This window comes from Bos javanicus, chromosome 13 (genome assembly GCF_032452875.1).
Source record: "Bos javanicus breed banteng chromosome 13, ARS-OSU_banteng_1.0, whole genome shotgun sequence".
NCBI lineage: Eukaryota > Metazoa > Chordata > Mammalia > Artiodactyla > Bovidae > Bos > Bos javanicus.
In genome coordinates this window covers 62,691,775-62,708,571 of record NC_083880.1, presented here as the reverse complement: position 1 = coordinate 62,708,571, position 16,797 = coordinate 62,691,775, and the positions used below count along the sequence as shown (strand labels likewise).

General features: G+C 45.3%; 1 protein-coding gene across 1 annotated transcript; it reads right to left on the bottom strand.

The window, feature by feature from the left end:
* Positions 1-212: 212 nt before the first annotated feature.
* On the bottom strand, positions 213-11,773 carry BPIFA3 (BPI fold containing family A member 3). The gene is made up of 8 exons (XM_061437282.1): positions 11,695-11,773; positions 11,383-11,521; positions 4,839-4,989; positions 3,720-3,827; positions 2,693-2,842; positions 1,446-1,530; positions 961-1,024; positions 213-443 (listed from the first exon to the last, which is right to left on the bottom strand). Exons 2-8 carry the CDS (start codon positions 11,504-11,506, stop codon positions 409-411), a joined length of 717 nt encoding a protein of 238 aa, XP_061293266.1. The 5' UTR covers positions 11,507-11,521; positions 11,695-11,773; the 3' UTR covers positions 213-408.
* Positions 11,774-16,797: the final 5,024 nt, after the last annotated feature.

Here is a 16,797-nt window from a genome sequence, read left to right as displayed (position 1 = left end):
ATGGATGAGAGGATGAGAAACCTCAACAGGACCCTCCCTGCACTGTTGAGCAGATCTGTGGATGGGGGCTACTGGCTGCCAATTACAGGATAAGAAACGATGTTTTCTGTGTCATTTCTGGGCTGATGAGCAAACCCAGGCATATCCAGTCTCAGGATGGATCTTCATCAGGTCTGACTTTTGGAACCCAAAACTCAGGACCTAGGCAGAAGGCCTTTTGCACTCTTCAGAGCTAGAATTTATTATGGAAGAGGACAGGATGTCCATAGAACCTGTGGTACAAGTTTTTGGAGCATCAGAAGTCCCACCATAAGGGAGACTTAAGGTCTCCAAGTGTGTTATTTCCCTCTAATGGATCAGTGGCTGCTGAAGGGTGCTCAAGTCTGGTTCATGGAAGGTTGGCTGGACTCAAAGTTGGTTGAGTTTGTGAGCAATATCCTGTTCTGTAAGGAGAAGAGGCAGAATCAGTCACCAGGTGTCTGCCCCCAAATCCCCAGCTCCACACTGAAGGGGTCTCTCATCCTTTCATGATGACCAAGGCCCAGTGCTGGGAACATTTGCACTGAAACTCTTCAAACGATATCTAATCACTTCTTGTGTCTTCCATTCACAGTGAGTTCCCTGATGGCAGGAACTTTATCTGTTTGTCTGCAACTGGGGCTCAGGTGAGCTCAGGTAGGGGGGTCAGTGCTCCCTAAAGGATTGAGCGGAGATCTTGGGGGAAGCTCTGGTGACCTGGAGGTTTGATGGGGTACAGCCTGATTGGTAGGGGTGCCCTCCACTGTCCCACCTCACTTGGGGACAGTGATGGTCATGGTCACACATTCACCTCCGAGTGTCCTCAGAGCACATGCAGGCACCCCTCAGAAGGCCTCCATGGGAGCTGAAGCAGGGACAGCTCTCTTGTCCATTTGCCCATCTTCAGTCCTCCCCACCAAATGGACACAGATGCTCACTTACCCATGAGACTTTTCAACAGTTTCACATCCAGCTGCCTGAGTATCTCGTCAATCAGAGGACATACCTGGGCCACCAGGACAGAAAGAAGGGTCAGACCAGGGACTGGAAGAAGAAAACTGGAAGGCTTGTGGCTGGGAGCCATGGGATTTCAACAAGGAATCATGGCAAGAGTGGCTCTCCTGTATTGAGTGCCAACTATTTGCCAGGAGCCATGCACCACACTACTCTGCTTTGTCCCCCTGAATCTCTGTGGCTTTCTGTGAAATAGAGAGTGTGATGGCTCCCATGCTACAGATGGGGAAACTGAGGTCCAGGGAGGCTAAGTCACTTGCCTAAACACACAGCCAGTAGATGGCAAAACTGAACATTTTAATGGAGATTTCCCAGGTTCTAAAGACCCATTTCTCCAATGAAATGCCAATATATATGCCCTGACCCACAGACTCAGGGATGCCCAAGGTGAAAACCCTTTTTCTCAAACTTACCTGACTTTCTATCAGATGTGGGATAACTTTTTCCAGGTTATCTCTGAAGTTGCGGAGAAAAGGATTCACCTTTGGTGGGATAGCTCTAGAAAGAGAGGTGGGTGTATTGCACAGATAAATACAGGAAACACCAATGGCAAGGGCTGTGTGTGGAGGGCATCTCACAGCCATTGACTCCTCAGCCAGCTCTACACGAGAGCTGTCACTGTAAGCAATAATCGAAGGGCGAAATGATATGCCTTGCCCAAGGTCACACAGCTAGTTAAGTGCTGATTAGATTAGAACCAGGTCAGTAGCCACACCCCACAGTCCTCTTTGTGGATGTCTGGCATGATCTAGGCATTCAGTGAATATCTGATGAATAAATGAAAGGACATACACTGAGGACCTAGTTGCTTTCAGCCATCTGGAATTATGGAGAGAAATCAGACATAGATCTTGCCCTTGAGGGACTCACTAGTCTGTTGGGATTCACTCACTTGGTCAGCCAGCTTACAGATCTTCATTTAGATCTGTTTTTTTCTATCTTGCTCACTACTGTATCCCTAGCAGTAAGCGCACCGTGCCTAGCACATAGTAGGCTCTCATCAAGTATCTGTCGACTGGCTGAGTGATGAGGAGGAGCTTTAAAGGAGAAGGGAGGGGCGTGTAGGCCTAAGGATGAAAATATATCATGCTGATGGAGGGAGTCCTGAGGGGCTCGAGGGCACAGGGCCGCAGAGTGGGGCATGGGACAGGACAAGCAGGGCCTTGAGTGACAGCCAGGAGTTTGCTCTCTATCCAGAGGGTGTTGGAGAACCGCTGGAGAGTTTGAAGCAGAGGTGGGGGGAACAAGACCAGATTTCTGGGCTGGGGGAGAATGAAGACCAGAAAATCTCCCTGCTGCAGGGGGAGAACGGAGTGAAGGCAGTGAGGTCTGAGTCAGGGAAAGCCGGAGGAGGTTCAGAAAGTGGACTATGAGCCCGGCCAGTGGGTGTGAGGATGGAAAGAGAGGGAGCAGGTGAGGGTTGCCAGGAGGTCACTGATGGGACCTGGTGAAGATGGCCTGTGGGGAGGGGGAGGAAGAGTCTGGCTTCTGGGAGGGTGGCAGGGCCATCCCCAGGATGGGAATGCAGGAGGAGGAAGAGATCTGGGGGAAAGCATGAGGTCGGTCTAGGGCTTTCCCAGGAGCTGGTGGAGACGTGCGACCGAAGTCAGTGCCGGTCCGGAAGGGGCCCAGCCCTGGGAAGGGGTGGCTGGGATCTTACTCAGTGAGGAAGGTCGTGTGGACACTCCTGGGCTCCACGTGGCATTTGCCTATCACCAGATCCCTCCGGCCAAACTCATCTTTCTCCAGCCAGAACTCCACAGAGAGGTTCATGCGTTCGTGTGTCTTTATGATATGGTTATTGAAGGGCCTGGGGATGAGACAGCAGAGGAGAGGGAAGGGCAGGAGACAGAAAAAGAGTAGAAGGAGGAGAAAGCAGCCAATATGGAGAGTGGCTGTTTTGCCAAACCAGCCCAGTGGGGCTCCACGGTGCCTGGATGTTAAATTTTGTTGTCAGTGATTAAGGAGAAAAATGTTATTAGCCTGAGTGACTTCCAAAGATCCTTTTAAATAGACTAGATTAGGGGGCCTTTGGGCTTCCCTGGTTGCTCAGATGGTAAAATAATCTGCCCGCAAGCCAAGAGACCCAGGTTCAATTCCTACGTTGGGAAGATCCCCTGGAGAAAGGAATGGCAACCCACTCCATTATTCTTGCCTGGGAAATCCCAGGGATGGAGGAGCCTGGCAGGCTACAGTCTATGGGGTGGCAAAGAATCAGACATGACTGAGTGACTAACACTTTCTGGGAGGGGGCTTTGGAAATTAAAAAATGGAGATTTAATTTTATTATAAAAATCTTTATCATTTAGTGGAGCCCTCCATTTCCTTGGGAGCAGCAAATGTTAAAGGACAGTTTAAACAGGTAGAGGGAAGGGTGATGAGATCATTAAAGTGTTTCTCTTTTTAAAGATCGTTATAGGGAACTCACATAGGTTTAAATGAGCAAATGACCTGTCTCCACTTATCAGTGATCGCCATCCACATTTCAGCTGAAGAAACCAAGGCTCAGAGAGGTGAAGTGACTTGCTTGAGGTTACATAGCAAGTGAGTTTGGAAACCAGGATTTGAAACCAGGTTGGGGCAGAAAGATCTGGGTTCCCCAAATGGCCAAAATCTGCCTGCCCCCACTCCCGGCTTCCCAATGAAGAAGAACAGTGCCCTTTAGACCCTGCTTCTGAATGACTCACAGTCTCAAGTCAATGTCAAATCCAAGTGAGATGTTTGCTGTGAACCACTCCTTATGGAAAGACATCCGGATCCCACCATAGTCCAGCTGAGCGTTGGTAATGTTGGCACTACACAAGGAAGGAGAAAAAGGCCCCCACCAATGCTGAAGGACCTCAGACCTAAAGACCTTGGGTTGACAGACAAGGCTGGCAGTTGGGTTTGGAGTCAGATCCTTTTACAGATGTTCTGCTGGCAAGAGCTCCCGGTAGGAGTCCTGGGCTACAAGCTGACCCCAAGCACCCCTAACAGCTCCATACAGCTGTCTCGTGAAACCCACAGCCAACTGCAGACCCAGCCACTGGGCTTGTTCTCAGAGCCAGCCTAATACTCTCAGAGGATGACTGTTAAAGGAATGAATGAAGGGAAGCGATTGTGGCCTCATACATCAAGGTGATGAGCACTGGCACTCATTAAAATGGAGGGAATAAGGCATTCAGATCACAGAGAAGGCAGGTCAAGGGCACAGAAGGTGTTACAGCTGAGTAGCTTTGAAACCTGCATCCATTGAGAGGAAGGAGGGAAAGTGAAGGTGAAAGACAGGCCCAGTTCTGCGAGACTGATTATACCAACGGCTATGCAGTTGTTTAACCAGTGGCTATGCAGTGGCTATGAGTGCAGTGGGGAAAGCCCCTAACAACTCCAGGATGCAGCGGTCGTTATGCCCATTTCACTGATGGGACTCAAGGCTGAAGCTCGGGGAGCTCAAATGCCTTGCCCAGGGTCACACAGCTTTCAAGCAATAAAGTGGGGTTCGAATGTCTGACTCTAGCCCTGGGTTCCTATGGCACCCCAGATGTTATCCGGGCTGTGCTCTGGGTACCTATGTCTCATAGATGAGATCAGAGTGGTCCAAAAATTTCCCCAAAGTTGGTGGCAGCGCCAGGATGTAAGTGAGGACACTTTTGCTCCCGAAACCTCTACCTTTAATGACTATGCTGTGCTGCCTTCCCCAGTGACGCCCCAACTCATCTTCCCTCCTTCCTTCTTCATAGGGCTTGCACCTCTAGGCCTCAGCTCTGCCCTCTGACCCAGAGCCTTTTAAGGAATCCCAGGGCCAGGGATGGTGTTCAGGATCTCACCTGCCTTCTTGATGGTGATGAAGGCTCATGCTGCCGATTAGCCAGCCCACCATCCCCGGGGCCATCTTCCCAGAGGCATTCAGACTGTCCAGGAGGTGAATGTTCTGGATTCGGCCCTCTGTATTATGCTTCATGAGGCCCTGGGCAATAACTGGAAATGGACATGGGACAGTGACATTGCACGATGTCCTGGCAAAAGTTGGGGGGTGGGTGTTGGAGCCAGGAGGCCCAGGTTGCTGGCTGCAGCACCCACTTCTTGCCGAGTGACTGCTGGGGGCTTCCCTGGTGGCTCAGATGGTAAAGAAATCTGCCTGAAATGCAGGAGACCAAACGTTTGATCTCTGGAGGAAGACCCCCTGGAGCAGGAAATGCAACCCACTCCAGCACCCAGTGCTCTTGCCTGGAGAATTCCATGGACAGAGGAGCCTGGCGGGCTACAGTCCATGGGTCACAAAGAGTCCCTGGTTTCACGGAAGACTCTTACCCAACTTTATAAAAAGGTAATTATGAAAGTAAATGGGAAAAGAAGATGCAAAATTCATTTTATGAGCCTAGTACGACTTGCTTCAAGAACAGTACAAGACTGATGACCTAGAGGGGTGGGGTGGAGTGGTGTGAGGGAGGCTCAAGAGGGAAGGAGCACACGTATACTTATAGCTGATTCACATTGTCGTATAGCAGAAACCAACACAACACTGCAAAGCAATTATCCTCCAATTAAAAATAAAAATTTAGAAAAAAAGAACAGTACAAGGGAAGTTATGTATCAGTTTTATATATATATGAAAAATTTGCTAAGATCCTAAATAAATGACTAGCTAACAAATCTAATAGTTCAGTTCAGTTCAGTTGCTCAGTCGTGTCCATCTCTTTGCGACCCCATGAATCACAGCACGCCAGGTCTCCCTGTCCATCACCAACTCCCAGAGTTCACTCAGACTCACGTCCATCGAGTCAGTGATGCCATCCAGCCACCTCATCCTCTGTCGTCCCCTTCTCCTCTTGCCCCCAATCCCTCCCAGCATCAGAGTCCTTTCCAATGAGTCAGCTCTTCGCATGAGGTGGCCAAAGTACTGGAGTTTCAGCTTTAGCATCATTCCTTCCAAAGAAATCCCAGGACTGATCTCCTTCAGAATGGACTGGCTGGATCTCCTTGCAGTCCAAGGGACTCTCAAGAGTCTTCTCCAACACCACAGTTCAAAAGCATCAATTCTTCAGAGCTCAGCCTTCTTCACAGTCCAACTCTCACATCCATACATGACCACTGGAAAAACCATAGCCTTGACTAGATGGACCTTTGTTGGCAAAGTAATGTCTCTGCTTTTGAATATGCTATCTAGGTTGGTCATAACTTTTCTTCCAAGGAGTAAGAATCTTTTAATTTCATGGCTTCAATCACCATCTGCAGTGATTTTGGAGGCCCCCAAAATAAAGTCTGACACTGTTTCCACTGTTTCCCCATCTATTTCCCATGAAGTGATAGGACCAGATGCCATGATCTTTGTTTTCTGAATGTTGAGCTTTAAGCCAACTTTTTCACTCTCCTCTTTCACTTTCATCAAGAGGCTTTTGAGTTCCTCTTCACTTTCTGCCATAAGGGTGGCATCATCTGCATATCTGAGGTTATTGATATTTCTCCCGGCAATCTTGATTCCAGCTTGTGTTTCTTCCAGTCCAGCGTTTCTCATGATGTACTCTGCATATAAGTTAAATAAGCAGGGTGACAATATACAGCCTTGACGTACTCCTTTTCCTATTTGGAACCAGTCTGTTGTTCCATGTCCAGTTCTAACTGTTGCTTCCTGACCTGCATATAGGTTTCTCAAGAGGCAGGTCAGGTGGTCTGGTATTCCCATCTCTTTCAGAATTTTCCACAGTTTCTTGTGATCCATACCGTCAAAGGCTTTGGTGAACAAAAATGAATTGGAATGGGTGAATTTAACTCAGATGACCATTATATCTACTACTGTGGGCAGGAATCCCTTAGAAGAGATGGAGTAGCCATCATGGTCAACAAAAGAGTCTGAAATGCAGTACTTGAATGCAATCTCAAAAACGACAGAATGATCTCTGTTCATTTCCAAGGCAAACCATTCAATATCACAGTAATCCAAGTCTATGCCCCAACCAGTAATGCTGAAGAAGCTGAAGTTGAACGGTGCTATGAAGACCTACAAGACCTTTTAGAACTAACATCCAAAAAAGATATCCTTTTCATTATAGGGGACTGGAATGCAAAAGTAGGAAGTCAAGAAACACCTGAAGTAACAGGCAAATTTGGCCTTGGAATACAGAATGAAGCAGGGCAAAGGCTAATAGAGTTTTGCCAAGAGAATGCACTGGTGATAGCAAACACCCTCTTCCAACACATAAGAGAAGACTCTACACATGGACATCACCAGATGGTCAACACCGAAATCAGATTGATTATATTCTTTGCAGCCAAAGATGGAGAAGCTCTATACAGTCAACAAAAACAAAACCGGGAGCTGACTGTGACTCAGCTCCTTATTGCCAAATTCAGACTGAAATTGAAGAAAGTAGGGAAAACCACTAGACCATTCAGGTATGACCTAAATCAAATCCCTTATGATTATACAGTGGAAGTGAGAAATAGATTTAAAGGACTAGATCTGATAGACAGAGTGCCTGATGAACTATGGATGGAGGTTTGTGACATTGTACAGGAGACAGGGATCAAGACCATGCCCATGGAAAAGAAATGCAAAAAAGCAAAATGGCTGTCTGGGGAGGCCTCACAAATAGCTATGCAAAGAAGAGAAGCGAAAAGCAAAGGAGAAATATCTAATGCAGAGTTCCAAAGAATAGCAAGAAGAGATAAGAAAGCCTTCTTCAGTGATCAATGCAAAGAAATAGAGGAAAACAATAGAATGGGAAAGACCAGAGATCTCTTCAAGAAAATTAGAGATACCAAGGGAACATTTCATGCAAAGATGGGCTCGATAAAGGACAGAAATGGTATGGACCTAACAGAAGCAGAAGATATTAAGAAGAGGTGGCAAGAATACACAGAAGAACTATAGAAAAAAGATCTTCATGACCCAGATAATCACAATGGTATGATCACTCACCTAAAGCCAGACACCCTGGAATGTGAAGTCAAGTGGGTCTTAGAAAGCATCACTACGAACAAAGCTAGTGGAGGTGATGAAATTCCAGTTGAGCTCTTTCAAATCCTGAAAGATGATGCTATGAAAATGCTGCACTCAATATGCCAGCAAATTTGGAAGACTCAGCAGTGGCCACAGGACTGGAAAAGGTCAGTTTTCATTCCAATCCCAAAGAAAGGCAATGCCAAAGAATGCTCAAACTACTGCACAGTTGCACTCATCTAACACGCTAGTAAAGTAATGCTCAAAATTCTCCAAGCCAGGCTTCAGCAATACGTGAACCGTGAACTTCCAGATATTCAAGCTGGTTTTAGAAAAGGCAGAGGAACTAGAGATCAAATTGCCAACATCCGCTGGATCATCAAAAAAGCATGAGAGTTCCAGAAAAACCTAATAGTACATTATAAAAATATGACATGACATTACAAAATATAAATTTTGGTTTGCTACATTATAGATACATTATAGTATACTACAAAAATACATTATAAAATAGTAGCTTGTAAAGATATAGTATATTATAAAATATAATATTTATTTTAGAAATGATAGGATGGGTTTAACATAAGAAAATCTGTTAATATAATTTATCATATTAACATAATAGATATGTTTTAGTATGGTAATTTTTAGATGCAGAAAAGCACTTGTTAAAGGCTAATATGGATTTATGATTAAGAAAAATTTAGGAAACTAGGAATATAAGGGGACTTCTTTAACAAAATAAAAACTATATTCCAAAAACCTACAGAAAATATACTTAGTGAAGAATTCTAGATATATTCCCACCCCTATAGGAGACCTTGGCTCTACTGCAAAATAAGAAAAAGGCATAAGAACTATAAGGTTTAGAAGAAAATAGGAAAGACTGTCACTATTTGCAGATGATGTAATACTCTAGACAGAAAATTGAACAGAATAAATAAGACAAATTATTAGAACTAATAAACCATAAGACTTTGGGGTAGCAGATTAATTTTCAAAAATCAACAACTTTCCTCTCATCTGTACCAGCAATACCAACTAGAAAACATAATAGAAAATCAGGCAGTGTTTACTGAGGCAACAAAACTCACAAAATCTCTAGGAATCAATTTTACAAAGCATGCTCAAAGCATTTACTGAACTTTAAAATTCTATTAAGGGTTATAAAATAAAATCTGAATAAATGAAAAGTTATACTAAGTTTGCAATTGGATAATGTAATATTGCAAAAATATCATTAAATTCATAAACAAATTCAATGAAATCCTAATTAAATTTCCAGAAGATTATTTTTTCTTTTTCAATGAACTAAACCCAGTCTAAAATTCATTTGGAAGAAGAAAGTTCTATCAGATGAAATGGCATTTTACGAAGATGTAGTGTTTAAAATACTATGTTCTTGGTACGGAAACAGTTACACAGAAACAGAACACAGAACTCAAAAAGGAATCCACGTGTTTGGAAACTTAATCATTTAGTAGATGAGTTGAGAAAATGGACTCATATGGAGAGAAGTGAAGTTGAATCTCTAACTTACGTATATAAATATACATAAAGACAGCCTACAAATAAATTAAAATCTTACATGTAAGTTTGAAAATATTCCTGTTCAATGAAGCATCTACAAACAAAGTTAACAGGTGACAGTTTGGGAGAAATGTTAGCAGTACTTAGACCGAGAAGGGACTAACGTCAAATAAATTAACATCTCCTCAAATGAAAGAGAATTAAAAAAATGGAAAGCAAATAGAAAAATGGGCAAAGGGTAAGAAAAGGGAATTCAAAGAAGTCAAAATGGCTAAAGAAATTAAGATGTGATGCTCAGGACCTCCGTGGTGGCCCAGTGGTTAAGAATTCACTGGCTAAGGACCCATATACTGCAGGGCGACTAAGCCCATGCACCCCAATTGCTGAGTCCACGCTCCAGAGCCCAGGAGCTGCAACTACCGAGCTGACATGCTGCATCTACGGCAGTCTGCACGCCTAGAGCCTGTGCTCTGCAGCAAGAGAAGCCAGGCAATGAGAAGCCCGTGCACGGCGACGAGGAGCAGCCCCTACATGTGGAAACTAGAGAAAGCAACAGAGACCCAGTGCAGTCATAAATAAATAAATAAAGTTAAAAAAGGATATGATGCTCAAAGTTCCTACTAATCAGGTAGTTAAGCTACAACAATTAGATATTGCTCACAACAAAACAAAACAGACTAGCAGACATTTAGAAAGATGACATTATGTACTGAATTGCGTTACCCCTCCCCAAATGAACATATTGAAGCCTCAGACTCCAATTTGACTGTTTGGAGATGAAGGCTTGAGGGAGGAGTTAAGCTTAAACCAGGTCTTAAGGGTGGGGCCTTAATCCAATGGGACTGGTGTCCTTTTAAGAAGAAGGAGAGACACCAGAGTACACTCACTCACTCACTCTCTGTGTGCACACAGAGCAAAGGCTCGGTGAAGACACAAGGTTGCTGTCTGCAAGCCAAGAAGAGACGTTTCACCAGAAACCAACCCTGGCAACTTGAACTTCCAGCCTCCAGAGATGTGAGACAATAAATATCTGTTGTTCAAGCACCCTGGTCTGTAGTATCTTGCTATGGCAGCCCAAGAGGACTGATTCAGTGTTGGGAAACGTGGGGACAGAGGTATGCTTGTTTGCTACTGGAAGGGGTGTAATCATTCTAGAGAGCAACCTAGCAGTCTTTAAATTCAGTTTGCATCCGCTTTAGAGCCCAGCCATCTCCCTTTCGGATATACCCCAGAAAAATTCTCCCACAGGTTCTAAAAGGAACACATATGAGAATGTTCATCACCGTGCAGTTCATAATAGCAGGGAGTTGGGGACAACTCAAGTGTTCATCCCTAGGGAAATGGACAAGTGGTGGTGAAGTGGATGAATTTCATGGACTTTTCTGCACTAACATGAAGCAACATATGTCAACAGCATAATGTCCAGAAAAAACAGTAAAAAAAAAATGAAGTCTTATTTATTGGGTTGGCATCAACTTATTTATTGACATCATTAAGATGTCATGGAAGAACCTGAACAACCATTACGGCCAACCTATGTTTTATAAGGATATGGGCATTTTAAAACACATATATTAAACACACTGCATTGCCTGCCAAGGAAGAGGGGAATAAGAAGAGGTTTAGGGGAAAATAACATAAAATAATATCCAGAAAAAACAGTACAACAAGAGGTTGAGGGGAAAATAACATAAAATAACACAAGAGGGGCCTTGCTATTGTGCCTGATAATGACAATGTGCTATGAATAGGCATATGATCAACTCAACCTCAATTTTTCGTACTTTGAGTCTACGAAAAAGAGAAAGAAAAGAGGGTAAGTGACTGATCCCAGCTCATCTAGCTGGGTAATGCTTTCCCACCCTCCCTGTGACAGCGGGCAGAGCATGAGGTTAGCTTACTTCTTGCCAGAGCCGATTTGCTGTCTGTGTGAGTCTTGGCCAGGCCAGGCTGGTGTGGCTTGTGTAGGGCTGAGGGCAAGGCCAGCAAGCCGAGGAGGACCAGGAGCCTCCAGACAGAATGCATCTTGGGTTCTGGGACCTGTGGGTATCAAGAAAGATCAGTTGATACACAGGTGGATGGCTGCAAGGGTGGCCACCGGGATGAATGGACTCATGGTTTTTGGTAGGAAGATGACACCAGAGTTAGCCCCCCAGCATGCTCTGGGGAGGTGTTGTGATGGGCTCTGGCAGCTGCCGCCGGGGCTTGCTCACATGGTGAGGGCAGCAGGTGGAACACTGGGGTGAGGCCAGGGATCCAGAGGGAGGCTTGGTTGCTTGGAGACACCCAGTAGAGCCCACTGTTGGGTCATCCAGCAGGGGTCCTCTCCCAGACTCTGCAAAGCCTGGATGTTGGTGACTCTTCAGTGAATAAATGAATGAATGAATGGGTGAGGATGGCTAATCTCAGGCTTCCCAATTGGGCTAGGATTTTCCTAAGGGCAGGATCATCTGTAATGTCTACCACCATGCTTGGTTGGTAGAAATTAAGTGCTGGTGATTGTTTATTGATGACTGAATGACTGAATACATGAAATAATGAGATACATGAATACATGAATGGTGGTTGGTCTCTGTTCAGTTCAGTTCAGTCACTCAGTCGTGTATGACTCTTTGCGACTCCAGGGACTGCAGCAAGCCAAGCTTCCCTGTTCATCACCAACTCCCAGAGCTTGCTCAAACTCATGTCCATTGAGTCGGTGATGCCATCCAACCATCTCATCCTCTGTCATCCCCTTCTCCTCCTGCCTTCAATCTTTCCCAGCATCAGGGCCTTTTCCAATGAATCAGTTCTTCGCATCAGGTGGCCAAAGTATTGGAATTTCAGCTTCAGCATCAATCCTTCCAATGAATATTCAGGACTGATTTCCTTTAGGATGGACTGGCTGGATCTCCTTGCAGTCCAAGGGACTCTCAAGAATCTTCTCCAACACCACAGTTCAAAAGCATCAACTCTTCAGCTCTTAGCTTTCTTTATAGTCCAATTCTAACATCCATACATGACTACTCTAAAAACCACAGCTTTGACTAGACGGACCTTTGTTGGTAAAGTAATGTCTCTGCTTTTTAATATGCTATCTAGGTTGGTCATAGCTTTTCTTCCAAGGAGTAAGCGTCTTTTAATTTCATGGCTGCAGTCTTCATCTGCAGTGATTTTGGAGGCCCCCAAAATAAAGTCTGACACTGTTTCCACTGTTTCCCCATCTATTTGCCATGAAATGATGAGACCAGATGCCATGATCTTCGTTTTCTGAATGTTGAGCTTTAAGCCAACTTTTTCACTCTCCTCTTTCACTTTCATCAAGAGGCTCTTTAGTTCTTCTTCACTTTCTGCCATAAGGGTGGTGTCATCTGCATATCTGAGGTTATTGATATTTCTCCCGGCAATCTTGATTCCAGCTTGTGCTTCATCCAGTCCAGCATTTTGCATGATGTACTCTGCATATAAGTTAAATGAGAAGGGTGACAATATGCAGCCTTGATGTATTCTTTTCCCAATTTAGAACCAGTCTGTTGTTCCATGTCCAATTCTAACTGTTGCTTCTTGACCTGCATACAGATTTCTCAGGAGGCAGGTCAGGTGGTCTGGTATTCCCATTTCCTGAAGAATTTTCCAGAGTTTATTGTGAAGCACACAGCCAAAGGCTTTACCATAATCAATAAAGAAGTAGATGTTTTTCTGGAACTCTTGTTTTTCAATGATCCAACACATGTTGGCAATTTGATCTCTGGTTCTTTTGCCTTTTCTAAATCCAGCTGAAAATCTGGAAGTTCACAGTTCATGTACTGTTAAAGCTTGGCTTGGAGAATTTTGAGGGTTGCTTTGCTAGCATGTGAGATGAATGCAATTTTGCGGTAGTATGAACATTCTTTGGCATTGCCTTTCTTTGGGATTGGAATGAAAACTGACTTTTTCCAGTCTTGTGGCCACTGCTCAATCTTCCAAATTTGCTGGCATATTGAGTGCAGCACTTTCACAGCATCCTCTTTTAGAATTTGGAATAGCTCAACTGGAATTCCATCACTTCCACTAGCTTTGTTCATAGTGATGCTTCCTAAGTCCCACTTGACTTCAGACTCCAGGATGTCTGGCTCTATGTGAGTGATCATACCATTGTGGTTATCTGGGTCATGAAGATCTTTTTTCTATAGTTCTTCTGTGTATTCTTGCAACCTCTTCTTAATAACTTCTGCTTCTGTTCAGTCCATGCCATTTCTGTCCTTTATTGAGCCCATTTTTTGCATGAAATGGTCCCCTGGTATCTCTAACTTTCTTGAAGAGATCTCTAATCTTTCCCATTCTATTGTTTTCCTCTATTTCTTTGCATTGATCACTGAGGAAGGCTTTCTTATCTCTCTTTGCTAGTGTTTGGAACTCTACATTCAAATGGGTATGTCTTTCCTTTTCTCCTTTGCCTTTAGCTTCTCTCCTTTTCTCAGTTGTTTGTAAGGCCTCCTCAGACAACCATTTTGCCTTTTTACATTTCTTTTTCTTGGGGGTGGTCTTTATCACTGCCTCCTGTACAATGTCACAAACCTCCAACCCAGGCATTCTGTCTGTGGCCTCTCTGACTGCAACCCCTACTACTCTATCTCTCCTCTGCTCCCCTGCAGCTGCAAAGACCTTGGGGTTCTGGGCTCCACAAGTCAGCTGCCCTGAGCTCTGAGACAAAGGCACTTTCCCCTTCCCATGCTCCCCCCACAGAGCGGGGAAGTGCAGGTCCTGTGTGAGTTTCTCTGAAGCCCTGGGCCATTCCCGGACACTTCACTTCTGGTTTCGTAAATCAAAAGCATCAGTTCAGGGTGATAGCTTTCCTCATTTGAGGTTCTCTCTCAGGGTTCATGATCCCCTTGAGGATGTTTGTAGAATATCAATTACTTTGAAATGTACTTTTCTAGTCTTCCTGGTCTTGTGTAACCAGCTGGGATTTTGTTATTATTTTATTAAGAGAATTGGAGAAGAGAGGGCACTGTTGTCCTTGGCTCTTTGGAGGTGTGAACCGGGGGTGAGGGTAGGGGCTGTCAGTCCCACTTCATCACAGGCTGTGGTTCTCAGGGCCACTGAGTGTAAAGAAATGATGATGTGGAAGGTGTAGACTGTCCAGGTCTGGGGCATGATTTGGGAACAGGAAGCACTGCTCAGGGGTGAGCCCTGGATTTGGAGTCATAATCCGGAGAAGTCAATGGCACCCCACTCCAGTACTCTTGCCTGGAAAATCCCATGAACGGAGGGCCTGGTGGGTTGTAGTCCGTGGGGTCGCTAAGAGTTGGACATGACTGAGTGACTTCACTTTCACTAACGCATAATCACAGGTGGTTAAGAGCATGGGCTTCTCAGTCACACGGACCAGGATGCAAATCCTGGCTTTCCCTCCTGGCAGACTCAGTTTCCAGATCTGTAAAAAGAGGAGGATCATCGTGCAGGGCTATAGTGAGAATTAAGGGGAATCATGCTCAGGGCGATGCTCAAAATGCTTGTAGCTATGATTGTGGTCACCCTCACCCTCGCCTCTCTGAGTCTCAGTTTCCTCACCTGTAAACTGGAGAAGCTGGCGCAGTGAATGACACCATGTATGATTAGCCTGGAGATGGTGCCCAGGACACTGAAAATGCACAGCATGTTAGGGACCCACCTCTCCTGAGTGTGTCTGCAAATGAACGCGTGGCTGTTTGGGCAATTCTATCAGGAATTACAAGGCAGGGCTGTGTGCCTCCAGTGCCTGGAGGGCGTTTGCAGATGTCCAATCAGATGGTGGGCTTCGCTCTCATTCATTCAACAAACAAAGCCCTGAAGTGTTGAATGCTACATGTCAGGCACCACAGCTCCGAGCATCCAGGCGGGTTCCTCATGTCCACGGGGAGACAGTCTTCAGCGAGCATGTGGCTATGAAGCTGGGCTCTGCTGTGGAGTGGAGGTGGGAGGAGCTAAGCCAGGGTACAGTGAGGGAGACCTGGCTGGTGGGGAGGGGGTAATCAGAGAAAAGACCTGCCCAAGAAGGCAGAGTTGACATTTAAGGGAAAGACTACAGCTAGCTGAGTGTTGTCCCACCTCTGTCCCTGCTGGTGCTCCCAGAGAAGGGGGTGCTGGAGGGAGGCTCAGCTCTTCTGTAAGCAGCTACCTACGAGGATGGTGATGATATTTATCTGATGGCCTCATTCACCGTGCTAAGCCTGCTTCATGCAAGATCTAATTCTACCCTCCTGCCAAACATGAGGGGACAGGGACCCAGAGAAACCCACCAGCCTGCCTCCCCAGAGCAGTGAGATGCTGTTTCCCTTTGGAAGATGGAGCTGCTGGACATCCCAAACTTCACCCATTAGCAATCCCCAATACTATTTCAAATAACGTTCCTTAGAACAGGCTTCTTTACGTTTTGGGGAGACATTTGGAAATGTGATGAAAACTTGGGTTTGTGATGATAAACATATATGTACCTGGTTTAAAAATGTTGCTCACAGTAGCAGAATTTCTGTGGTCCTCCTAAGGCATGTAGGTAATTGGCTTTCAAATTGTAGTGTTGGAGAAGACTCTTGAGAGTCCTTTGGACTGCAAGGAGATCACAGTCAATCCTAAAGGAAATCAATCCTGAATATTCATTGGAAGAACTGATACTGAAGCTGAAACTTCAATCCTTTGACTACCTAATGTGAAGAGCCAACTCATTGGAAAAGACCCTGTTGCTGGGAAAGATTGAGGGCAGGAGGAGAAGGGGCGACAGAGAATGAGATGTTTGGATGGCATCACTGACTCAATGGACACGAGTTTGAGCAAATTCGGGGGAATGGTGATGGACAGGGAAGACTGTCATGCTGCAGCCCATGGGGTTGCAAAGAGTTGGACACAACTGAGCGACTGAACAACAGTTGGCTTTCCAAGAGTTTGACTTGCAGGAACATTGATTTGTCTACTCAACCACTATTTCCTGTGGGCCCACTATGTGCCAGGTACTGCACTTGGTTTGGGCAATATCAGGATCCCTGCTTCTCTTGCAGCTTATAGTCTGGGGAGAGAATCAGGACAAAAGATGAACAATACATGAAATAATTACGAATTGTATTGAGGGGGTAAAGTGAGGTGAGACTGGGAATTGCAGGGAGGTCACTTTGGACAAGGGTTAGGGAGATTCTCTGGAGAAAGTGGCCTCTGAACTGGAACCAGGAGAAGGAGATGGAGCTGGCCTTGGGCACTTATGTAAGAGCTGCCAGCAGATGGAACCACAGGCTAAAGGCCCTGCGGTGGGAGAAGGCTCAGTAGGTCAGAGGAACAAATGAACTGCGTGTGGCTGGGACCATCAGGTAAGAAGTTAGCAGCCATGT